We start from the raw sequence: 27,548 nt of genomic DNA, 5'->3' as shown, positions 1-27,548 counted from the left end.
AGCCTTAATATAGGCTGATTTATATATGCACATCAATCGCGTAGCATGGAAACTTGATTAAATTCCGCCCACCTCGTCTGTGGAGTGACTCCAAGTGGAACACGCACATTGCTCATTTATTTCGATGGCGAAGGACGTTACTATTAGCTACCTGAGCATAGTTATGTCCTTTGATTGATTCCGAATGATTACGAGAGAGTGTGAACGCCTCAGATACGTTATGAGATGTATAAATTACACTTAGATGGGAACTTCAAGCGTGAAGTAATGTTAAGTTGGCAGATTACGGTTCGAAATTTCTTTTGCCACTTTTCCCGGTGAAAACCAATAAAGTTTGGATCCAGCAAAAACTCCAGAAGTTTGCACATGTCGCACACTTTGGCTTCTCTAGCCAAGAAAACATTTTTCCCCAACTACCAACTGCACGAAAAAAGGGAAGCAAAGTGTGATAAATGTTAGTTGTACATAATTTTTTGTGACTGCACTTGGGGAGTGGCACTTTTTGCTGTTTATCGTGGCTTGCAAGAGTTTGCTTCATTTGCCTTTTGTCGCCTGCTGTCAGATGTCGAGAAAATCCACTGGCACTTTCCCGTTTTTGTTCCTCTGGCTCAGTTTCATTTTGACACGCAACTGGCAGACACTGCTGGTTGCATTTTCATTGTCACTCAATGTCGTCAGTTGCCATTTGATTTTGCGTTATATGTAAATACCGTATATACTTGTGTATATACTTGTGTATGACATTTGGACCCGCCTCCAACGCCGGCATTAAATTTACTGCATCATAATTCCATATCCCACTGGGAGGACAAGCCATCGAAAGCCATAATATTGATGAGGCGGTTTGAGCTTGGGAAACGTGACTGGGTGCTCAACCTGATTCCACCGATTTCCCCGTTGACATTTTTTCTGGCTCTTGCCGCGCGCGGTAAATTTGTGAAATAAGCCAGAAATCGCATAAAATCAGGAGCTGCTGTTGCAGCTGCCAGGGCTCCGGGGTTTTCATGGTGCGATGCAGGATGTTTGCCAGGACAATGAGTGAGTGTAGCTGTGCCTACTTGAAGCGAACGTGCTGAGCCTGAAAATATGGGTCGTATTTTGCTTGCCCGAATCGCCTCGAATCAAATCGAATCGAATCAAATCGAATCGAGCTCCAACTCTTTCCCCAGCCATTGCGGTTGATTTAATTTTGAGTTCATTTCGCAGGCAACAAATAGAAAATAAATCGTTCAACGTTTTGGCCAGCCCGAAGCTCTTTGGCACTCTTATCGCCGCAGCTCTAAGCCCGGTTACCAGTTTGCAGTTACTCTTACCACTGCTAAGATAAATCTGCTCAAAAGCCACAAACTCCAGGCGATGGCGGCACAAAAACAATGAAAACAATAAAAATGGTTACAAAACGTCGCTGGGAAGATAAACCAGGAGATGGATAGGGCGGTACGGCTGGTGGTCTATCAACTGAGCCACGTTAAGCGATAAAAAAAATGGCTTCCCATAAAAAGGAAAAAGATAAAATGCGACAGGCAGGCAGGCAGGCAGGCAAACAGACATTGAGTCAAACAAACAAACGCAAACACGCTGGGCGACAAGAATCCTTATCCTTGAGGCCAAACGCACACACATGCAGTGCTAAACACTCCGCTCCACAAACACACACCACACACCCGACACGCACACCCACATGCATGAAAAATGTCTTCATCTCGGGGTTCGAGATTGAGTTTTGCAATTGTCGGGGAGAAAACTTGCTGTAGTTGCCCGGCTTCAAGGGGATTTTCACTTGATGGTAACCCACAAAGTTGTGGGGGCTTGAAAGAATGCTCGGCTTGATAAAGAAATCGGAACCGAGCTCAAGATCTGGGTACTTTCCAGTAGATAAGATGGCTTTGGTTTGGATTACCCAAGTTAATATATATCAGGTATGACCAATTGAATATCCTCTGCACGTTTAACATGCAAAACATCCAGTCTCACCTTTTACATTGTATAAATAGAGGCTTCCACATATTCAAGTATAAAAATCATTTTAGGATCCAGGCAACTTGCTCCAATGGCTTCAATGCCTTTACCATAACTTCCTACAGTCTTAAACTACGAATTGCTGTTATCCATATCACTCTCAACACTAAATCAGACGTTGAAATTAATTGAGGCACTCGGCCTGCAGAATTCTGCTTCACAGCACATTAATCTGCAGTTTCAAAAAGCTAATTTACCGACTGCTGTCTGGCTCAACTAGCTTTCAAGTGCAAAAGCAGTCACATTGTTCCAATTTATTTATAAGCTAGCGAGCCCATTAAGTTCAACGCATTATTGTGACTTCCTGTCTGCCGTCTAATGAAAACTTGATTAAAATACAACTTATGCGATTAGAAGAGATACTCGCCAGATTGTGTCTCTAAGTCATCAGCTTTCTCTCGAGGATTTCGCCTCGTTCCTGAGCTCTTGTCGAGCTGGCATTCAGTTCACTCCGGGGTTCTCTAGTCAGGGATTTACCCCAATGACTCCTAGCTTCCTGCTCACCATTCCATCCATTTGCATTTTATTATTTGCCTAAATAATTCAGACAATTATAATGGTCTGTGCCAATGCATCGTCTTTCGACGCTTCAGCCGGCTAATGACAATAGACAGATGGAAATTCCGGAGGGGAGTTGTCGGCTAACCCTGCTGGCATTTCATTGTCATTGAGTCGAATGCTGAATGGCAATCCTGGATAGGATTTTTCAGCCCACCCAGACCCGAAAAAACCCCCCAACCCTCCAACCCCCCGGTGGCAGCATTAGTTATTCGGGGCATTTTAAGTGCTCTGGCATTTTGTGTTTAATCTGCACATTTGTTGCATAATTCATGGCGCCACGTCGCAAACTGAAACAGAAATTGCAACTGAAACTGCAGCAATTGTAGTTTGTTTTTGTGTTCATGATGCAATGTTTGTGGCACTATCCCCTCCATTTCCCTCTATTTCCCTCCATTCCCCCCTCGCTCCACTCAACTCCATTGCCCATCATTTCTGTGATGATTTGAATTTTAAATGAAACTTTCCTCGCCTCGCACTGGATTCCCTTTGGCCATTTGTTATATTTACGCAATTTATTTTAGAGCCAAAGATCAAAGCAAATTGCACAATTGGCCACCAGCAGTCGGTTGGAGTGCATTCTCTAGTGTTTTCGACGCTTTTTTCGGCATTTTCCTGGACTTTTTAGCGCCCGGCCACGTTGAGTGTTGTCAAACAGAATTTATTTGTCAATAAAGCTGTCACTTCATTACGCGCATTGTCCTGCGTCCTGCAACCGGCATTCTGTGTGGTGCTTCAATAACTCACTCTATATGTACCACCACCCACTATCCTTTTTTGGGGGAAGTTTCCCTCCACTTGGCTGCTGTGCATGCAAACCATTTAACAATGGCATCCAGAAGTATAAACTTGGATTACCGAAGGCGGTGGATGAGCGAGTGGGAGGTCCTTGTCGCAGGACCTCGTCGAAGCTGCAGCAATACCTGCTCGCCCTCGCCCTCGCCCCGCTCTCTCCCTCCACTTTGCCCTGACATTAATGAATTTGCCGCTGTCAATATGGCCAACTACCAGAGGAGAGAAATGGCAGAAGGACGCAGGAGCAGCAGGAACAGGAGCAGGAGCAGGACTGCATAAAAACAACAAACGGGCGGGGCAGAGAGTCCTCCTGCTGGATAGCCATCGCCACCGCCATGTTATATCCACACTGCCTGGCGAACCGGACAGATTCCGGGTTCGAGGACTCCGGCTGCGTTTGCCGAACTGTTCGCATTACAATTTTCATTTTTGATGTCTATTGACAGAGCGATATGATGGGTGGGGTGGGGGGAGAGAGGACAGGATGCGCAGAGGATACTAGCTGTCATCGCGATTGTCGACCAGCCAGTAAAAAAGCTACTTCATACACTCGCCAAATGAAGAGGTCGGCTTCAATTCCAAGCTAATGTCCATGACAAGTGCTTGAGACAGGGATAAAGCTTCTATTTATATCTAAAATATTCAACACAATTTTTCGGTGACCGTTCCATATCATCTCTGTAGTTTAAAATCCACTTCTTATGGGATTATATTTAAGGTTTTTATAAAGGCACTTTTTAACATCCATGTGAATTTAATGCAGCGCGGAAGGGCGTGTGACTTAAAATATACAGCACGTCTGAGTTTATACTTTTATTGCCCTGCTGAGTTTTATATTTAGAGGGTTTGGTTATTGCAAACCAAAAAACACCCTTTCCCTTTTTCCCGGCTTAATTCTTGTTTGTGCAACATTTTCGTGCCATTTGAAGTGTTCAAAAAATGGGGGAAAGGGCGGGACTGCAGTGCAGACTCAATTACGCGCTTGTTTGTGTCGATATTTGCGCTATAAAAACTCAATTGGATGACCATTTGGCATTGAATCCACTCCGCCCGCTCTTTTAAATTCAAACACACGGATTTTGGACAGAAGTTGAAGTAATCTTTGCAAACTCTGGCGCTGACAGCTTTCACTTGAACGGTTGACCACATTCGTTAATTACAACAAATAACCCAAATAATGCAAATTAAATTGTGCGAAAATTAAAGTCGAACAGAGTTTGGAGTAACGATTTCAATTTAATTCAATTGCAAGTCAGCGTGTTGCGGAATGAAAAATTACATAAAAACACATTTCATTTGGCCGGCAGCAATACCAGAAATGCCGTAACAAATGAAGTAATTAATTTCAATTAATTTGCATGGCCAAGCAGAAAAAGCAAGCAAAGTAAATAAATACAGGCAGTGTTTCAAATGCAACTGCAACATTTTTATTTGCACTCAATCAAGTATTCCCCAGACTCTGCATATATTTGCCTCAAGTTGCAGTTTATGAATAAATCAGCGTACAAATCACTTCTCGACTCGCCTTTTCCCGCTCCCCAAACAAACCGCTAATTAAAATCATCGACTCCCCATCCGAAAGTCAGAGTCTCAGAAGTCTTAGAATCTGGGGGTCCTGGGTCCTGACCCCTTCCCCCCACTGATTTCAAAACCAGATTTCCGTTTTCAATTTGCAAATCAAATTGCCAGTTGGCCAAGGGGCGGAAAATTTCACCTTTCAACTTTGACGACAAGTTTTTTGAACACCCCGTTTTTCCGAGAAGAAATTAAAGTTCTCTGCGGGCCTTTCACTGGTTGAAGGGACTGGCCAATTTTCCGTTCATCAGTTTAGAAAATTCAGAGAATTCAGACGCTTGCGAAAAGTGAGCAGTTCACTTCGAACGAGTAAAATCCATTCTGCAGAAAACATTTTGTAATCCGCTTATAAATACCATCAACATATAATAGCATCGGTAATCCTTTGAACAGGATCGTATTACTTTACTGCAAGCGCATGCCTTTATTAACGCTTTAATGAGGAAAAACTATGGAATCAGTCGATTTAATAAATTAATGCATTTTTAAATGCTGGGAATTTAGGAACCTGTTTTTAAGACGACATCGCTTAGCTGGAGGTTATAAATGAGGTATGTGTTTCAGCTAAAAAACGGCTACCGAGCATAAATATTAATGTGGCAGCTGAAGATTCTCCAGTTAGTGTAAGCCATGTTTTTGCTACCCAGCTATTTGCAACCCACACTCGCACACTCGCACACTCCTGTTTATATAAATATTCATGCTCCCACACAAAAACTCACTCACACACTGGTGCACAGATACACGGCTTTGCCTTGGCGTTTGCATTTCATTAGCCAAAGTGGCATTGTCTGTGTGTGTGCTAGCCCTCCCACTCGTTGGCTCAAAAGTAGAGCACATTTAGCCAACAACAGCAGCGGAAAAATGGAAAAAAAGCGTTAGAAAATGCAAAGTATCCAAATAGACTGAAGGACACTTGAATCCTTGTGTCCAAGTGTGTCTGTCCCTGTCCCTCTCTTCAGCTTCAAAAAAGGAAAATATAAGCTAAGCGCTGGCTATCGCCGTCCTCCTCCAACAAGTGGACGGTTGAAGTGTGTGCCAGTGTGTGTGAGTGTGTGTTTGTTTCTCTGTATTGTCACACGCTGTCAAACCCGTTTTAGCCCCAAGTCAGTTTGAAGCACAGCAACCCCATAGCATACGATCCCATGCCATCGCATAGCATCGCATCGCATCAGGACGAGTCCCCATCTCACATCCTTAGGTCCTTACATCGCACATCCTTATTTTTAGCCAGGCGGCTAATTGTGACTGACAAGCGGACCAGAGAGACACAGGATTTCAGATGCGTGTGCACATCGATGGCAGCTCAAGTGAGTGTGAAAATTGCTGCACCCCCCAGCATTTCCATTTCGAGGGGCCTCACATTGGTCTCTCTATAAATAAGCGCCTGGAAAACGAGCCTTGCAACACAGACACACAGTCAGTCAGTCACACATTTAAGCCGCACCAAAAAAGAAAACTAGGCTGCAGCGAACATTTCCCCAACTGCAAGTTTAAGATTCCTTCTGGTTTCCGCCTGGCCACCTGCCAAGCAGCTAATAAACTTCCTCAACAATGGTGGAAAAATGGAAAAGTGGAAAAAAGTGGAAAAAAGAACCCGCAAAGAGGGACAGCAGTTCGGAAACACAAGGAGGCAGAAAAGTTTTGCCTAATTTGCGGCAATAAAAGCAACTGCCACGAAAAGCAGCAGAAAAATTTTGGTGGCAAAAATGGAAAAAACAAGCTCGCAGTGAGCACAGAAAATTTAAGAAACGTTTACGTGGATATTACAAAATATTTAAATGAAAACATAACGCATAACAAATGCACTCATAAAGAAACACTGAATAATTTGATAAATAATTCATTTATGGGAAACATGTAATGCTATCAAGTAAATATTTACAAGCAAATTTATGCGATTTAATATTAATTAAAATAAAGAAACCATGCTCTATATTGTGTTATCAATAGAAAATTGTGTAGTATCCCAGAAAATTTAAATTTCAAATAATTGAACAATAGTTAGCAAGAAAAAAACAATGCAAAATTATATTCAAACAGCAATTAAGAAAACAATAAGTCGACTTTAGGCAAAATCAATAACAGCAAATATACTTCCCAAAATTATTCCATTTTCCTTTGGCTCAGCCACTGAATTATGCAAATGCAGATAACTTCTTTGTCTTGGACCACCGAAGATCTCTTTCTTCCGCTGTTTGGCCAACAAAATTGTGTTTACTCTAGATATTTATATTGTGTAATGGCAATCAGCAATTCAAATAGTTATGGACAGATATGGCCACAAAACCCATAGCCCCACCACCAGCACCACATTAAATCCCGGCCCGAACCCAATGCACTTAACCTGACCGAATGTGTAAATAACAATTATAAATATTTAATTACATATTTGTGGGGTAACATTTTGCCAAACAACTTGACAACAACTCACATGGCCAATGTTTAATTGTCACTCTGACACACACACGCACACTCACGCACACTCACTGCCACACTCGCAGATGAGCTTTGGATAATTGTCAGGTTTAAAATAATTCAGTTGATATTTCATTGTTGTTTGCGGTAAATGCCAAATTAACTCCTACAAGGATGCAAAATGTTCGTACCGTTTTGGGTCCTCGGTGACTCACTTAAAAATTGATAAAAACTAAATTGTTTGTGCCATAACACTATGTTTTTTCCGAGCGACAAAACTAATTATCAAGATCCCAGTCAATTTGCAAAGGGAATGCAAATGCGATGCAGCATACTCGTACGTATTTTTCTGGCACAATTAACAGCTGTGCAACGAATCATTAAACAGCCGCACTGCAAGGGAATCCTGAATAGCGAATGCCCAAGTCCTATATTTTTGCCGACCTTTTGAGTTTTCTTTTTGCTGCACTTGAAGCAAGGCCTTTTCAGAGCGGTTTTGATTGAAAAGCCGCAGCGCTGCTTAGGTCAACATTATTTATTTAAGAGGGGCGTGTTTAATATGCGTACCCTGTTGTTTGGTCAATCGGAGCAGAACTGAACAGGACATGCCGGAAAAGTAACGAAAGTAGTGGCGCAGGATGGGCGCTCGTTAGCCCGGGGATAACCAGAAAGATGGCTCAAATCTGGTACGGGTAGATGGCCAGAGGGGGAAGGTGGAAACAGGACATATCCTAGGCACGTAATCCATGTCCTCCTTTCGCTCTTTCCATCTCCTCACTTGGCTGTCTCCGTGATTGACCCAAAAATGCGATGATTCGTTTTGATTTTTCACTCTGTTTTCCGCATCCACTCCTGCTTAAGCCAGTTTTTCTCGTATTTTTCTCGGCTCTCCAGCAAATTGAAAACAAAAATATGGCTCGGGGCGAACTTTTCAATTGGCCTACCAAAAATTCAATGAGGGAATTTTGCAGGACAAACAATAGATGGGAAAATTGCACGTCGAATCATATTAGTTAGTTCAGTTCAGCAGGTTTTCGGTGCTTGCCTTTTCTGATTTCTGATTTGATTACTTTCAATTGACTTAGTGGAAAAGTTTGGCCATAATTAGCCGTAGAAGCCAAACGCTGTTGATCACTAGCTAGTATCAGCCCTAAACCTGCCATTTAGCACCTGCACTTCAACACCTTACACACATATATGTACGTACATACACAGTGCCTAGTACCTACACAATTTTCCCATTTTCCCATTTTCCATTTCCCCTTCGCACACTCTCTCCCTATCTCCCTTGTTGCCCCTGTGGCCTGCCACAACATACTTTTGGCATAATAAATTAGCTGCTCGGGTTGCTGAATGCTGAAGCTACTGCTTTCGCCACCGCCCTTCCTTTTGGCACTGCGGCAACTTCAATCTTAATTAACTGATGTCGACGCAGTTTACAGTTATCCGGCGTTACGGCCATGGTAAATGTGTCCTGTATATGTGGCCACATATCACGTATACGCCGCATATGCATTTTATTAGACGGCACTTGAATTGCAATTAGCAACTAGCAGACACGGGCGTAAACTCGTCTAATGAACCTGATCTATCTACACATCGATGTTATCAAAATATCAAATTGTAGTGGTAATTAATGACCTAAGTTTGTTTTATATTAATGGAGACAACTTTTGGCCAAAATGGTACATCAATTTAATTAGAGACCGGCCAGTTAATTACTGCCCTAATGATTATGTTGGTGGAAACTTTTGCTCTAGCCTGTCACTTATCCTGATCCTCTTGCACATTAAAATCATTTACTTTGAAAAATGCTTCCTGTCAAATTGTCTGGCAATTTATTTGCTGTATAGAAATGATTTTCCCTATTGTTTTGTCATTTGTCGCCGTTGGCTTTCCCTCAAACTTTTGTTTGAGTTTTTCTGTTCCGCTCTCTGTTCCTTTTCGTTCTGCTCCGCAGGCGGAAACAATTCGTTTTGTTTTGCTTACCTTGGCCTAAACGTTGAATTGCTTGCTAATGCCGCCGAGCCGAAGGCCTTGTCCTGGTTTTCGGGTGGGGATTGGGGATAAACTCACCTACGAACTGCCTGATAAATTTTGTAGTTTATTCATTGCAATCACAGAAAATCTCATAAATTAGAAGCATCTGCTGCTGCTGGGGAGGACTTCGCTCCAGCTCAGTTCATAATTAATAAGCCAGCATAACTGACACAGCACTTAATCCTCCACTTGACTTTGCCCCAAAAAGTATGCAACGAATATGCCCTGCAAAAGTCATCGCTCATTTGTTATGTAATCCTTTTTCGGCCAAGGGGCGGCTGCTGATGCTGCTGATGTTGCTGTTGTCCTGCTTAACCCTCAACGCCCACCGTCCGCTCGCAAGCGAAAGTGTTAATGAGTTTTAATTATTAAAATTTCGAAGTTACTGCCACGTCGGCTGCTGTTGCAATTTTAAGGACAGCTGGGCTTTATTTATAGATATTATATATTTCATGGGGGAACAAGCACCACCCACTTTGCCCACTTTGCGACTTTTGCTTAACTGCAGCAATTCCCAGTCGCAAACTGGTGTTCCTGGCCTTATCTTGTTATAAATTTTTGTTGTTTCCAAACTGCCAAGCAGCACAGGCAGCAACAACAAGACTATTTCGCTGCTGGCAACAAACTTTTGTCAGCCAGTGTATAAAATTCGGCGTTTGTGTGTGTGTGTGTGTTGCAAATAATTTGCAATCAAAAGTTGCCGGCTACGGAAATTCCCAGTGAGTGTGTTTGTGTGTGTGCGAGCGTGGGGGGGGCGTGGCTTTGCCTCCAGCTGTTTATCTCACCCAGCATCTGTATCTCACACTGCCTGGGGTTTCCAAATTTCTCATCCGGATTGTAGGCTAATTTATAAAATAAGCTGCAGCACAAGCACGCTTCGAGTCTGCGGCTGCTTCTTCGTGGATCACAATTAAAATATTGGTTTTAAAAGCGACTTATGCCAAGATTTGGCCAGCCCAAATACACTTTAATTAAATGCAAAATGGCGACAGGCGCTAATTACCCGCAACACCCCGCGATTCACTTGCTTAAGAAAAGAAATGCGGCAGAAGAAAATAAGTGAGCCAGGATGGGGAGGCTGAGAATGGGAGCAAGTGGGAAAACTGAAAGGAAAAGAAATGAGAAGAAAAGAAAAGAAAATAAAAGAAAAGGCTGGGAAACAAGCTTAAACAATGGCTGGAAGCGGAGTCAAAGCCAAAGCCAAAGCCAAAGCAAAACAAAAACAAAACAAAGCAAGGCTAAAGCAACAGCCAAGATTGTGAAGAGATTAAAACCGCGACCAGGCTTAATTGAGCGGAGGAGGAGCGGCGAATGAGAAGGAGCCAGCAGTCCACATCGCGTATACGCGATGTTTGCCAGGCGCGTGAGCTAAATGCCAAAACCGAAGGAAGGAAAATCGAGGAAAATACAAAACGTTTTCAGCATTGCAATGCATTGTGATGCGGCAGTGGCAACGCAAAGAAATGCACCCATTGACAGGGACGGCAATAGAGATGCGAGATGCAGAAAGAGACAGGCAATCGCAGCCATTTGGTATTCTTATTTATCCTTTTCACCGAGACTTCAGTTCACATTTTGTATGCAAAATGCGCCAAAGCAACTACGGCAACTACAGCAACATCAATGGTGGAAAAGGGAACAATGCAATGGAAAGCAACAACAATGTGGACTACAAAAGTCAAGCCACATGCATTCATTCATTTGGTTTACTCATTTAGTTGCAGTTCTTTTCTACCATTGCAGCATTTTCCACTTGCAACGACAATTGAAGATTACACTGGGGGAAAACAGTTCGTTACATTTCATTCCAATTTAATTAATTCAGAAAATCTTGGCTAACTACGAGATGTTTAAGGAAGTTCATGAAGTTAGCAAAAACTAAATTTGAATTATACAAAATATATATGTGAAAAGATAAGACGATTATAACATGAAGCATTCTTTATCAACGCTACTTTTTCCGGCTTACTGGCAACAATCGCTGCTGCAGCACTTGAAGATTTTCCACGGATGCTGCTTTTGTTGCCACCAAAGCAATCTTATTGTTATTATTGTTGTTCCGCCGCCGAGAGCAAAGAAAGGAGAAAGGAGCGGAGAAAGCAAAGAAAGGCTAAGCAAACACAAGTAGCTGGCAACAATAGCAACAACAACAGCGACAACAACTACAGCACAACAATAACAAATTGTAACATAAACTTTTAGCCGCTGGCATTTTAGTTGACTAAATGCTCGACTTAATTGGCTAACAGCGAGGGAAGAACGCAGTAGAGTACAAAAGGAAAAATCAGAGCCATTGGAAACTAGATGCGGACTATTGAAAAGACTGTGGCCTGACCCGCTTTGACATGAAAAGAGAACAAATCAGGTTAACAAAAAACCCTCACAGGGTTCAACAAAAACCGCTTTAAATAGCGATCAGATTTACCCAAAAATCATCAACGGGGAAATTCATAAAAGTACAATGCGTGTAAACAATACGAAAAATGTAATTATGAAAAAAGTGGTACTTGAATGCATGTTATATGCAGAAAAAAGCGTCGCAAATGCAAATATTGATTGAACACTAACAAAACGGTATAAAAAGCAGAAAACACAACTTGAGCGCAACTTGTTAATTAAAGTCAACCAGTGGAAATTAAGGGAGCTGTGATGCAAATAGTGCAGCGTCAAATGTTGGGAAATATTTGCACAATTAAATTCGGTTTGATTCGCATAAGCTGAATAATTTATAAGTAAACATAATTACACAGTAAGCCAATGTTATTTAAATTCAAATGCATACGTCTAGAAAGGTGGTATATTTGTGATGAGCTGTAAATGAACTCATTTATAAAACCAAATGTGTTTTCAAATAAATTAACATCAATCAAGTGCTAATATTTCTCCATTTCGTACGCTCATTTTGCTCCATTCGACATTGCCATCAACTTTTAGCATGCATCAATTGCAATTTAATTACCAGGGTTCCAGCTATATATAGAAAATAAAAGCTATTGAAGCCACGCTGTTTGCTTTGTGAAAACGCCGCCGAACGATAAAAATCAGCAACAAATCAGCTTAAAAGTGGCTCAAAAGCCTCTCTCATTAAGCCGCAGCACATGGGAATACCGTGCATGCAAAATGGTGGGGCTAAATAGTTTTAGCGGCGACTGCAACACGTTCAAGTAATTGGAGGCTACTCTGGCCGGCAAATTGTTTGCATTTATATGCCATTGCCACGCCCACGTCAGCGGTGCATGGGCGTAAGTGACTGGCCCGAACTGGTATGTATGCATGCAGAGTGTGTGTGTGTGTGTGGGGTGTAGAGTGTATGTCATGCTTAATTATTGTAAGTCAACACTTGACTACCGAGTGATTTATAAACGTTGTTATTTTCACTGCTTATGCTGGCCCAACATTGTTGAGAGACAAGGTGGCCTTCGCCGTGCGACTGCAAACTCCCAGTGGCCAACACTGCGTATACGCAATGTATGGAATTGTTTGGCCGAATGGAATATTCGGCTAAATCACCAGAGTTAGAACATTAATTGCGGGCGGAACAGCAAATGGAATCGAGCATAATTATAAACAAAGTTTGGCTGAGGAATATAAACTGGCAAAAGGGGTGGGCGTGGCAGGCACTGCGGCAAACGGGAAAGACAGCGAGAGGGTGTGTGGGGAGTGGGGGAAATCGGGGGATTTTAACTTCTTGGCAACAAACAGCAAACCGCAAATAGCAAAAATAAACATACTGGGGGAGAGAGAGTCAGACAAGAGCGGGGAGTGGAGTGCATGTTTTGCAAGCCAAAATCAGAGCCAAGTTGCAAGGTTGACCAAAAGACAACAGCAGCAGCAACAACAGTTTTGCTGTATTTAAATGGATTTTGGCAACTGGAGTTGGACAAACCGCAAAGAGCAACAACAACAGTTGCAGATACAGATACAGATACAGATACGGATACAAAAACAATGCACCCACAGCATCGAAATCAGCCACAACCACTGAGAACTTTAATTAGAAGAGCTGTCTCTATGAAATTAAAGATACAAAACAATATAACATATATAAGTTAGCAGAAAGCTTTATTCTAAATCTCCTTAAAGGCATACCACTTCTCCATTTTTCATATTTGTGTTTAAGCTAAAGCAGTGAGTAGTAATATATAATTTAGATGGTTCTTCAATTTGTTCTCAGTGCTTCGATACGCTGTAGCTTGCATGTGCACGCCAAAGTTTGCATTTAAAGTTGAGAGTTGGCCGACGAGTTGGAGTTGCAATTGCAGTTGGAGTTGCCAAAATACTAAATGTCTATCCGCAATGCCCACAAGCACACAATCCAAATCCACGTTCCCAGACAGAGTCGCAGAGATAAAGCCATGTATAGACAGTGAGGGGAGGGGAGGGGGAAGGGCGGAGAATTCATAGTCTTAACTCGCATAAGAATGAATAAAAACTTCAACATCTTTTCCAGCACTTGCCCTAAGTTGATTTACACTTTCTGGAGCATTTTGATAATTGCATTTCAATTGCCATTAGCTGGAAAGCCTTTTAGCCCCGCCACCGCCACCATCGCCACCAATTCCACAATTCCAAGCAGCCCTTTTCTAATTAGCCTGCTAACTTGGCTGACTGCCCTTTTCCACCCGCAGCCTCATTATTGCCTTTAATTAGCCGACCGCTTAGTGCATAAAAATTAATTTAAATTGCTATTTAACTGACCATGCTGAGCCTTCTCCCGAAGCACCTAGGCTTTTCTTTCTTTCCCCCAGCCGAATTTGGTTTTTGTTTTTCCGCTGGAGTTTGGGGCAGGACTTTTGCTAATTAATTCATGAGAATTTCTGCGATGAGACAGTGAACAAATACAAGCGGCTCTCGTCGGCGTTTCTTCTCCGGCTTAGCTGCACTTGAATGTTCATCTGTGATGAAGGATTTTCCCCAGCATCCAGCTACTCAGAACTTTGCTAATAGACAATATGCGTGACATGTTGCCAACCTGTATCGCTACTTCTATAAAACCAAATTTAAAACACACAAGGGCAGAGTTTGCAGTAGATTACAGCAGGGAAAACAACAAGAAGAAGCTAGATGGCAATGATAGAACACGTTTTAATTTTGAACACAACATGTTCGCCGCTAGGGGATGCAAACTGGGAAAAAATCAGTTCCTCGGAAAAAGTAAACTTCATTGTCATGGAAGCTGTACATTTTAACATTTTAAAAGCCAGTCGTGACCATGATCGGAATCAGAAGCAAACTTGAATGGGAAAGGGGAATGCCTAATGAAATGCATAGAGTGTAAACTTAGTATTTTCTGCGGAAAATATTTAAATTTAATAAACTCATTTAGCTGCCATGCACAATTATGCTTCAAATTCGCTGAAGGCACCAACTGTGTGAAACAGTACATGTTTCTCTTGATTAGACTACTCTGTTTCACTCCGCGTGAAAGTATTATACCTTTTACCTTTAAGCTAATGACTCTATGGCTTTAAGACCAGCAACAAAGTAAACTTACCCGCTCAGCACAAAACACCAGCCCGAAAAAGGACGAAAAAGCGGAGGGAGTGGAGGGAGTGGAAATGTAACCCAGTTGCACACTCTCACATTCACATCGCTCAAAAGTAACGCTCGCCACCTCGACTCAAACATTTTCGCCTAGGTGTTAAAAATAAAAAGCTGTCAGGGCTGGGGACTCATTTAGTCCCTGCAGCACAGCACATGTGTGCAAAAGTGTGTTTTACCTGACTCACCTGTAATACGGATTCCCCTGGAACCCTACCCCCTACCCCCTACCCTCTATCCCCTATCTGCCCCACCATCCCCCCTGCCTCCAACGAACTAGAGTCACGTCTCTGGCGTTGTCATAATGAATTCAGCGTTTATGGCGCTTATTCCATTTGGTTTCATTATCAGTGGGTACATGTGACCCCCACCGCACCCATTTGCCACCCCCTCCGCAATGTCGTGTGCGTGGGGGGAGGGGAAGGGGGGCTCGTCATAGAGGGTGGTGTCATGAACTTTTTGGCCGAGAGAGGGGCAGGGGCACAAAGCGCATTACAAACATTTGAAGTTGAAAATTGAGGCTGAAGGTTGTATTTGTGTTTTCGCAGCGACAACGTGACAGTTTCAACTTAATTATGTAATCATGGGAAATTGGTTTTGCGAACTAGCAATCATCTAACGATTTTCTATCTATCTTGTCATCATTGCAGGTTCGCACACTTTTTGTCAGTGGTTTGCCCATGGACGCCAAGCCGCGCGAGCTCTATTTGTTATTCAGAGCCTATGAGGTGGGTTTCCTATATGAAAGCTAAATTAAAGCATATTTGATACATAATTTATACACCTACAGGGCTATGAAGGATCTCTTTTGAAAGTAACTAGCAAAAATGGCAAAACTGCATCGGTGAGTAAACGTTTTCTTCCAAACTTCAATATTATCATTGTTTCTTTATGATTGATCATGTTTCCTAGCAATTTCCTTTTTTTTTAATATTTTTAATAACACCCATAAATATTTACAGCCCGTTGGCTTTGTGACATTCCATACAAGAGCTGGAGCTGAGGCAGCCAAACAGGACCTGCAGGTAAATATCCACATCAAATACACCTACATCCGTGTACCTCTTATAATCAAAAGAACACCACAATGATTTAGCAAATTTGTATGAGCAATGCGACAAAAAGAAAATCCCAGAAATATTTTCTCAGCGACAAGAGCAAATAAAACCTACACATTTAACATAAGAACTGTAAAGCACCCAATGAAAAAGTACTGAAACTACGAAAACTATCAAAATACTTGTATACTCGTATTGCCTGGCTTAAATACCTTTAGGCCCCCGTTGCCGCTGCTCAAGAATCGAGCTTCAAGCTCCTTTTGCATCACCCAAAATCAAAAATCACCAAACAAAAAACAAAAAACCAAAAACAAGTGATAGCAAACAAAAAACGAACAAACAAACAAACAACGATCCACACGAACACGTGCTTGCATTTGAAAGAAAGAATCTTAAATTTCACAAAATCGCATTCGCATTAAGTGTTTCCCTCTCTGTCTAGCCTTTGCTGTCCCGCTCTCTCTATGTATCTCTATCTATATCTAAATCTCTCTCTGTCGTTCTATATACATATCTCTCTCTAACTTGCCATTGAGTTGTCTTATTGTTTTTGGTATCTGCATCCCCTCCCTATTATTTGCTCATTCTACGAAAACTTTCCGACACGCAGAGAACACAAATACACACGTAAACTGGTACACTCATCACACCCACACTCACACCTCCATCTCTGGCAAATAATCTGCAAAATGGCAAAGCAAAAAGCACCATCAAACAGAAAGCAACGTCTCAAGCCTGTGGTGCATGTCCCCCAGCCACGCCCCCTGAAGCCAGCCGCCCCTGGAAGAGCACCCTAAAGTTCCCTGAAACTACTTATAATTATCCTTGGAGATCCTGACGACCCTCAAGCTGAAAGCGTTTTTGATTCATTGCAATAGTACTTAAAATAATACTAGGAGGAGCTTAAGAAATTCTTTGTTCAAAGATAAATTTTTCATATATTTAACAAAAGTTCGAACAGACTGCTTCTTATAAAGCAACTAGAACTAATCAAAATCTTTTTGTATACAACTTTTTTTTAAGTAACAAATATAAAATAATGGATTAGGCCAACCGTTTTTTAGAGTAAAAAAAAGTCATTTCCATAAGCGCAGTATAGGACTTTCATTGGAAAAAAGGATAGGGCTAGTACCGATTGAAAGGTGTTTCCCCAATGACCCCACTCCATAGCCACACCTAGCCAAAACCAGCCGTCACGACCCCAAAACCAAAACCAAAACTCAGAATTCCGAGCAGGCACCACGTAATACAAACTCTACGTTGAATGTCTCCCGCCCCAGAAACCTCAAGCAATAGCTCTCCAAGTAAAAAACCAATGAGAAACACGATTTTGAACACAACTTTTTCGTTAACGTTACTTTCACGCGACATTCAAAATTATTTTTGGCGAATTGTTGCAAAAGAACTACTTGAAAAGAGTCCCACGAGTCCTTTGAACTTTGCCGAAAGAATAAATTACTTAAAAAAGAAAACCATGGAAAATACAAACCGCTGTATTTTGATCTGATCATTTACAGCAGGGTGTACGCTTCGATCCCGATATGCCCCAAACAATTCGCTTGGAATTCGCCAAGAGTAACACGAAAGTGAGCAAACCCAAACCACAGCCCAATACAGCGACAACAGCCTCACATCCTGCATTGATGCACCCACTCACTGGACGTAAGTAAAAAATGAACAAAAAATAAAAAATAAAACAAATATGAAAACAGTAAAGAAATAATCAAAAGTAAAACCAAATAGCAAAACCAAATGAGAACTCGGCAGCTGCTAATTTCTTTGAGTTTGTTTTGTTTTCCGTTTGTGTATGTAGTTGATATCTATGAAATACCGATAGTATGTTTAAGGGTACAAGAAATCCGAACCGAAGGCGTACTCGAGCACCTCCTCCTAACTATTGACAAACCACACACAAACACACCAAACACACCAAACACACCAAACACACCAAACACTCGCACACTGTTACACCGATCTATCCAACAATTGAGCAGTTGAAAATGTTATATATGGAAACGAACAAAACAAAACCAAACTAGCTTCAAGTGCACACAACTTAAATATATCGTATATACTCGTACAATTATATATCGTAAATACTTTTGTATGCCATATCTACCATATCAAGTTGTTATCTCTGCATACTTCGAGTCGCTATTGAGTTATATTTACATTCCCAACTAGGTCACAGCCACGATAACTACAACATCTATATATAATGTACTGCACTTTGATCACTTGCCGCACTTTGTGCAACTCACACACAAAAAGACCACACACGCCTCCAAAAACAGAAAAATAAACAGAAAATAGCCAACGAGCTAAAAGTTAGTACTGAATATGTAGGTCATCCTTAAAAATATTTAAAGCAATTGATAAACTTACAGAGATTAACTTTAGAGTCATAACGCCATTGATAAATAAGATGTTTTAACAAAAGACTGAGGCAACGAACTTCAAATATAAAAAATCATTTCTTAATATATTTTTTTTTCGTTTGGAAACCGTTCTTGTTTTTACCATTTAGATTTTTGTCAACTAAAACCAGTGTTTAATACTCAATTAGTACCCCACTTAGGTGAGCTGCCATCTGATTTACCCCACTATTTCTCTTCTCGACTCGCAGATCTGGGCGGTCCCTTCTTTCCGGGCGGACCGGAGCTATGGCATCATCCGCTAGCCTACTCGGCCGCCGCCGCCGCCGAGTTGCCAGGAGCTGCTGCACTGCAGCATGCAACGCTAGTGCATCCGGCCCTGCATCCGCAGGTGCCAGTGCGCTCCTATCTCTGACTAAATACAGACAAAGTAATGGAGCAGCCGATGCATCAAGTAAGTGGAACACACGACATCCATTAGAAGTAGAAACACCTAGGAAAATAAAACTCAACGTTTCAACTCTTTACCCTCTTTACTCTTTAGATAACCTTCTAATACTATTTCCCCACCTTGCAGACTCAAATGACCATGCCGCCACATCATCAGACAACTGCTATTCATCCCGGAGCTGCGATGGCTCACATGGCTGCGGCTGCGGCAGCTGCAGCTGCTGGGGGAGGTGGGGGGGCGGCCACCGCTGCTGCGGCACCGCAGAGTGTTGCTGCGACGGCCGCTGCAAGTGCCGCTGCAGCCGCTGCTGCCTCGCACCACCACTATCTGTCGAGTCCGGCGCTGGCCAGCCCGGCTGGATCCACGAACAACGCCAGTCATCCGGGCAACCCGCAGATCGCGGCCAATGCGCCCTGCTCCACGCTGTTTGTGGCCAATCTGGGGCAGTTCGTGTCCGAGCACGAGCTGAAGGAGGTGTTCTCTAGGTAAATTGCACACGAATAATGCCAAGCCAACTTTGTAATCCTTACGAGACACAATGAAAACTGCACTGGGATCACTGGAAACCATCACCACTCACAGTATAAACCACCAGATCACGATTACGATCACGATCACGATCACGCCCACGATCACACATTGCCATTACCATTACAATATAACAACCACCACTCTCGATGGCACTTTGTGAACTTTCTTAACCGAGTACTAACCGAAAACTTTTGCGTTCTCTTCCTTGGTTCGTTTGTTGCCCACCATCCCACCCGATCACTCTTCTTGTATGATACATGATAACCGATAACCGATAACCGACATATATATCTAACAACAAATTATATATATACCCAACTATGATAAATAATATGCACAGTATGCCTGGCTTTTGTCGCCTACGAATGCACACAAAAGGTACGCACCCAATCACAAATTCTATGCCTATTACTTTGTCTTCAACTCTGACCTCAAACAAACCAACTTCAACTTCCTACTCCACAACAACCACATCTGCGACTGCGACTGCGTCTGCGATTGCTCCTGAACAAGCAGCCATGGCAACAGCAACTGGCTCAAGCTGCTCCACCAGTAACGGCAGTGGCAGCAGCAACAGCAACAGCAACCACAACAACGCTGCGGTGCAGCAACATCCGGTGGCATTCATCGAGTTCAAGGACCCACCGACCGCGTCTCAGGCCATGCAGCAGCTGCAGGGTAAATATCTGCTCAGCTCGGATCGCGGTTCCATCCGCATCGAGTTTGCGCGCAGCAAAATGATCAACGAGGTGACCATCATGAACACCAAGGCACCACCGCCACCACCACCACCCACTGCCGCTGCTGCTGCTGCAGCTGCTGCTGCACCACCGCCACCACCAGCACCCATGTACATCCTGAACGGCGGCGGAGGGGTCGAGCACTTGCTGGTCCCTGCACCACCGCCGTCGGCACAGCAGCAGCAGCAGCAACTCCAGATGCAGCAACTGCAGCAGCAGATGCACCTGCAGCAGCAACATCAGCAGCATCAGCATCAACAGCAGCAGCAACTCCAACTGACCGTGGCAGCACCCTGCACCGCAGCAAGCACCACCACCCACAGCAGCACCACTAGCGTTGTTGTTAACTCACTACAGCACCACCAACTTCATCATCCAAATCAGCACCACCAAAATCATCTCTTTAGAGACGTATGTATTATTCTGGGTGAACCAAATGAACCAAGTTTCTTCTATGTCTGTGTAGCGTAATCTAACCCTATCATTATCATTAAGTTGCCCCACTAAACTGCACACACGCTTAGCCCTTAGCCCATAAATATTAGAATAAGCCATTCAATCCGCAAAAAGGTTTTCACCGGCCCGAAAGTCCCCCATATGCATGACCCCGAACCGAAACCCAGAACCCAGAACACAGAGCCCGAAACCCAAAACCCAAATCCAGGAAAAAAGGGGAAACCCATTAACTATTTATAAAATTTTGCAAATTGTTATTGTTAAGCTTGCCCGTTTACTTTGCATGCTACCTCCACCACCAACACCACAACAACAGCAACAGCAGCAGCATGAGCAGCAAGCAACCATCCAGCAGCAATCAGCAACAACAAGTAAGAACCTACCTAAGGGATGGCCGAAACCATATGAGTTTGGCCCGTACTCCGGAGCACTCGCACACTCACTTAGCCATAACAATTGGAGCGGCATTTAAACACAAATTGTAGCACACAGAAAGTTGGCAGCCATAACGAGGGGTCACGAGGGGGGAAAGGCCTGAGGGGTGCTGCTGGGACTTCCTCATAGACATCCGTTTCCTAAATGCCAGCTTCCGCTGGGAGACTGCCCCACTAAGCACTCTATCTCCACGGAATGCGGGGTGTGACTCACGTACTCAAATGCCAAACGGCCACATAAATATATTTTTCAATTTGCTGCAAGAAACGGCAACAGCAGCAGTGGCAGCAGCTTTATAAAAAATGCAAAATTAAACGCAGCATGCCACACCTATATTGCCATACACATAACCCACTTGACTGCCCCACCAACTTAACCCAACCACGTTAAACGTTCGGGCCTTAAACCACTTTTTTCTTTGGTTCAAGGCGTGATTTTTCCTTTACTTTATTGTACGTTGTTTGAAAATCAATTTGCATATTGACGGGTGAGCATGCCCAAGCTGCCATAAATAAATTTTAATACCAGCAACTGGAAATTTCGGTTCCATAAAGTATAAAAGTCCAACAGAGCCTTGAAATGAACATTTTCCTAACTGAATGAAGTTTCTGATATTATTTAAGTCTTACAAATTTATTAACTAGATTCCCTTATGTAACTTTTCCGGGTATTCCTATATCTATATTTGGTTACTTTGTAGTTATCTTAAGCTCTTTCCAAGAATAATACATCTTTCCCACTGTTTACTATTTTCCTAAATAAATAAACAAATTAAATAGAAACTTAGAAGCTATAAAAAGTGGTTTAGCAATACATTAGGTGCATGAGTAGTTCCCAAATAACCACATTAATAGCCAGCACCACCGAGACCCGTAGTTGCACCACCTACACTGACAAAAACTAATTGCAGCTCTCACTTTGAAAATTATTTCCAGAGGAGCGGGTATGGAATCACGGCATGATTTGCTCGCTAAGAAGCTAGAGCGCGAAATGCAGCAACAGCAGACGCAAGTGCACCACCAGACGCAGCAGCCACAACAGCAGCAGCAGCACCACCACCCAGCCGCGCAGCACTACCACCACAGCCACCAGACAGCGCACCACCAGCACCACCAGCAGCAGCAACAACAGCAGCAGCAGCAACAGCAGGCACAGCAGCAGCACCTGAGCCACCACCACCACCACCATCATCACCATCAGCAGCAGTTCTTGATGACGCCGACAGCAACCTGACCCGGTGGCACACTGAGCCACCACTACGCGACGACGACGCCGCACCACCAACCACATCAGCTCCACCAGCCGCACCACCAACAGCAGCAGTTGCAGCCGCACCACATCTACTCGTACGTGCTGCCGGCAGTCAGCCACATAGCAGCCTGAATGGGCCACATTTGAGTTTGAAAATCGAGGGCAAAGAGCTCCGCATGCAACGGATTCATGCGAGAAGTAAGAACCTTTAGTTCTAGGTTAAAAAAAAGTTGAAAAACCCAAAAAAAATCTAAAAACAAAACAAAATGCAAAAAGAAGTTAATTTATATGTGACAGCGAGGAAGCAGCAGACCCCGTTTAACCCAGTTTAGTGAAATTTTTCGACAGGCAACAAAAAGATTTGTAGTGAAAACCAAAAACGGGATAAACTTGTAGTAAAATATACAATTTACCATAGATCGAAGCTGAGCGAACTACTTAACTACTTAAGTTAGTTGCAATACAGCGGATATCCCCCTATAAACGAATACACATATATACATAAACCTATATATATATACACATATATATATAGTATATATAGCAAGCTGATCGAGAATTTGTTTGTTATTTAATATCCATTTAATGTTTTTTTGTAGCTTGATGAATTGATTTTGTTTAAAGTTTTTGTTCGAGAAATGTTTGCGTTCTCTTAGTGTTACTTCCCCCTCATTCAAACCCGAACCTAACCGACTTTTAACACAAGGAATTGAGACAAGAAATTCGTATATTAATCTCATAATTTCTTATTTTTCGATATATCAAACAGCGTAAGGGAATAAATTATGAACAAAGTGTAGGGAGGAAGAAAAGTATATAATTATAGCTTAACCGAATGTGCCCTTTAAATAGCTCTCTTTCTAGAATTATGAAAAGTAATATGAAACAAAACCAAAAGAAAACAATTTAAACGTATGCATTAATGTAATAATTGTATAACTAGTAAGGTAAATTTTCAAAATGTTACTCAACAAGAAAATTCTACAAAACAACCACAACGAGTAGTCGACGTCATCGTATAAATTTAAATTTATATTGAGGAATACTGAAAGCTGGTTTCGAAGTTTATTTGTTACAAACGTAAGCATAACAAAATTTAAATGTGAATTTCAAATTTACCCGATAGGACATATCGACGATATGGGATGAACGTTGCACGTGCGCTGTAGTGAAGCAAAGACTCGAAAAAAACGTTTTTTAAGAAACAAGAAATGCTGAAACTGGCACAGGACACTCCAAACTTTCCGCCCAGAACCATATGTTTTCTTTCGCCACTTTTGGTTGAGCATTTTCTGCGTTTCCCCTACAAAGACTTGAACTTTACTAGAGGCCCCAATCTGCAGGACTCCATCTACATAATGAGAAACTATTCCTAACCAACTTTCGAAATGCTAGAACAATCAAATCACATTTCTTGCTAAACCAACGATCGATTTAGTGGGGGGAGGGCGCAGGACGAGATCGGGTGAGGAGATAATAGAGATCGATTATCGGAATTGGATTATCGGATACCATGTGAGGGTGGGGAGAGTGTTTAAGAGGTAGCAGCAAACAAGGACGAGTAAATAAAATCAATGGCATATCATCTTACGTAGCAAGGCATAAGTCGAGTATGTATGTGTGACTACAGAAAGGACGAAGACAAATTCGATTGTAACTAAACGCAAGAACACAGCAGAAACCAACTACAATTAATTATAAAATAATGTAAAGCTTAAATGCTAACAACTAACAACTATATATAGTTAAAGACGAAAACAAATTGTAAGCAAGCTTTTTACATCATAATTTTCGAATGGTTTTCGAAAGAGTTCGTTCAGCCTTGTTTAAACCAATATAAGTATATATGATATATATACGGATAAAATCTTTAAATTTTACCAAAGTTGTCCTTACTAATTAAACAAGTTATGTTAACCAATTCACACACTATTTGTTGAACAAAAACAGAAGAAACCCACAAGTAAATCAACTAATTTTAAACGTTTTTAAAGCTTAGTTTAGGGTAAACGTGACTAGACATACCAAAGGCATATTTGAAACAAAAACCACAATTGTTAGAAGGAAATGTGAAAAAGAGAAACATTAACTAATTGGTACTGTTTTAGCCCTTTTCTACACAATTTTTCTTTAAATATTTAATTACTTTATTTCCCGTCTAACTTTAGTCGAATGTAAAATGCATATTCCGTCCAATTACATTTCGTGCTTTCCTCTTGCCCAAAAATATCATCTCTTCGCCAGCTTCGCGTTGGTTTGAGAGGCATCATCATTCGGAGTTAAGAACAGAGGTCTACTTATAAGTCTGTAATCCTAACACACACACACGCACACGCTCACCACAAAGACAAGTAAATTAGTTAAAGTTCTAGCGTGTAAGCAAGGAAATGTTTAATTATACATAATATACTAATGCATATCATAAAATTGCGCCTTTCAAAACAATTAAGAGAAAAACAAAACAAGAAGCCCGACGATGGTAAAAAACAAAAATATTTACAACTACAAATAAGCATAAATAACGAAACAAAAATCGATAGATGCTAAAGTACGAAACAAATATTTTCGAAATTAATTTTTAGCGCCTAAGTGTGGTCGATGAGCCCAAAAGTATGCAACAAAAGCAATGGAAGTACGCATAAGTGTGTGAGTGTGCAAGTGTGTGTGTGTGTGTGTGCATCTGGGAAAATCTTGTGCAATTTTCATTGAAGATAGGAAGCGATAGGAAAAGGGAAAACCAGCGTTGGCACGGTTGTTCAGCCCCACCCCCTAAAAAAACCATTTCGAGGCTTGAATTCCAGACATTCTTTAATCTAAATTTCATAGCTCTATATACATCCAGATTTCACAAATCTGCAGCAGGCAATTATTAAACTAAAAATTGGGAATATCTCGAAAACACCAGAGGATGAAAATCTAGCTCGTAAAGGATAAACTAGAGAAAGCTAAAATAAATGAAAGAAAAAACTAAACTAAACAATATGAATTATGGGAACATTATATGAATATACATACGCATATATTAAAACATTTTTGAAGGAAACGAAAACCTAATAATTACAAAGGAAGAAAAATAACAAATACATATCAGCAAACGGATAAAGAACAAAATGAGAAGAAACTTTTACAAGAAACATTATTAAGGAACATAAAGCCGATATGTTTTGATGTGGTTTTTAAATTTTTAAACATTGTAAACATTGTAAGCGCAAAAAGGCAGAAAGCAGTTACCAAAAAATAAGGGGGAAGCAAGCATAACTGATTGAAAGCTTAGTAATAGATTACGGAACTACTTACATAATGCTAGCTATATGCTTACCTAGTAATGTCATATCTACATACGTGGCAGCAGTAATAGAAAGACAGTAACAGTAACAGTAACAGTAAAAGTAACAGTAAAAATAACGATAAATCAGTAACAGTAAATATCCTACTCTATTGTATTTATTGTACGTTCTACGTATTACGGCTATAATTTGTGTCTCGAAAATACTTTCGTTGCGTACTTGATTGATTTTTGTTTAGTTTAAGTTGCCCCCCTCCCAAAAATTGCCTTATGTTTGCCTAAAAAACTAAAATTACAATCAATTACATACTAATTTCTAAGTAATTTATATGTATATGTATGGTATACCTCTATGATAAACCCTTATATAAATATACATACCTATATCATTTGTGTAGCCTTAACTTAGAACTTTTCAATTGACGGTATTAATTACGCATAATAAAACCTTATATTTTGTTCGTTAAACAAACCCATTATTGTTTCATTGAGTTCCCACTCACACACAAGCGACAAACCTTTGAAGAATCGAATTTTGAATTAGTGAACATTTTTGCAAGCAAATTAAAAACAAAAACAACTATACAATTACACATATTATACCACATATAGTACATATACATATATGTATGTATGCATCTCTCCCCACTTCAAGTTTTGAGTCACTTGCGGGAGAGCCAACTAGAAGGCATTGAACTCAACCTGGCAGGTCTGAGAAAATCGCTGTACATTTGTAATACTTAAGTACTATGCATATCTATATCTATATACAGACGGACATATGTATAGTATCTTTAGAGGGTTAAGTAGGAAGGGAAACTGATATTGAATATTGAAAATATCAAGGCAGAAAGGTATCGAAACACATACCGGCAGATAAATGAAGATAACACAAGTCAAAACATATCAAACTCGTGCCCGATTAAAACTATATATACACATATATATACACAATATATATTAATGAGAAGCAGCCACGAATTAGGCGCAGCAAATTTCAAAGGTAACAAAGGAGGAAAATGATACAATTATTAAATATACCGAAAGTCTAACGGGAAATGCAATTTTATTTGCATAACTCAACAGTTGAGTCAACTTTTATCCGTAAATAATACGAACATAATGATTAATATTAATTGAGATATTAAAACTACAAGAAATGGCAAATATTTGTCTATTTTGAGGCTCATTTATTTAACATTTTCGCGAAACCAAGTACGACTTTCTTTTTCAAATCGAATAAAGATCCTTTGCTAATATTGTAAAAAACAAATTGATTTTTCAAGCAAATGAAAACAAAATCGTATAGCTAAATATTATTATAAAACTTACATAAAGCAGAAACAAAACTCGTATATATATAAATATAAATATCAGCCTTGTTCTTTATATATATATTTGAAAAACGAAAAAGCAAAACGCAAAAAAAATGAAAAACCATACAAAATATTAATAAATTATTAACAACTATAAAAAATTGATACAAAAACATAAAAAATATTTAGCGAAAATATTGTATTGTGAGTTTAAATGTATTGTTGCATACGAAACCAAAAACCAGAAACGACATAACAAATCGGTACACCTAAGTTAAATATAAATCCAAATGGCAATACCAACCGATTGGCAGTGACTCTCGATTGACAAGAAAAGAACAGAACACAGAATTGCACAGAATTGAACAAAATAGAACCGACAGATCAAATCAGATCAGAGGAAATCCGAAACAGAATGAAAGGTGAACCACTTTTTCACAGACAGCCACCAGCGATAAGAACTAACGAAGTTGAATTCAATTAAATTACCAAGCAGATTATTTCCAGTATAATTCAATAATAGCAGATGGGCTCGCCCGCAAGACAAATTATACAATTTGATAACGATAATATTTTCATGCGATCACGATCGAGGAGGAAAGCACAAACGATATGCCCTGCTATGCAAAGGGTAGCAGAGCAACAAATCGCAGTTTTCAGCAGGCGACAAATTATTATAATATAATACGAATAATAAATAAAA

At 41.0% G+C, this 27,548-nt stretch overlaps 1 protein-coding gene across 1 annotated transcript in view; it reads left to right on the top strand.

Moving 5' to 3' along the window:
- LOC122622433 (protein couch potato) overlaps positions 1 to 22,065 on the top strand; it is a gene marked incomplete at its 5' end in the record, with an annotated part of 47,648 nt that extends 25,583 nt beyond the window's left edge. Inside the window, 9 exon segments of the mRNA XM_043800853.1 lie at positions 15,597 to 15,674; positions 15,737 to 15,790; positions 15,909 to 15,971; positions 17,522 to 17,666; positions 18,631 to 18,833; positions 18,957 to 19,315; positions 19,702 to 19,739; positions 19,878 to 20,512; positions 21,928 to 22,065. Of these exon segments, the coding sequence (XP_043656788.1) occupies positions 15,597 to 15,674; positions 15,737 to 15,790; positions 15,909 to 15,971; positions 17,522 to 17,666; positions 18,631 to 18,833; positions 18,957 to 19,315; positions 19,702 to 19,739; positions 19,878 to 20,512; positions 21,928 to 21,954 (1,602 nt within the window).
- Positions 22,066 to 27,548: the final 5,483 nt, after the last annotated feature.

Source organism: Drosophila teissieri, chromosome 3R (genome assembly GCF_016746235.2).
Source record: "Drosophila teissieri strain GT53w chromosome 3R, Prin_Dtei_1.1, whole genome shotgun sequence".
In the NCBI taxonomy this organism is placed as follows: domain Eukaryota; kingdom Metazoa; phylum Arthropoda; class Insecta; order Diptera; family Drosophilidae; genus Drosophila; species Drosophila teissieri.
This window is presented reverse-complemented; position numbering and strand designations above follow the sequence as displayed.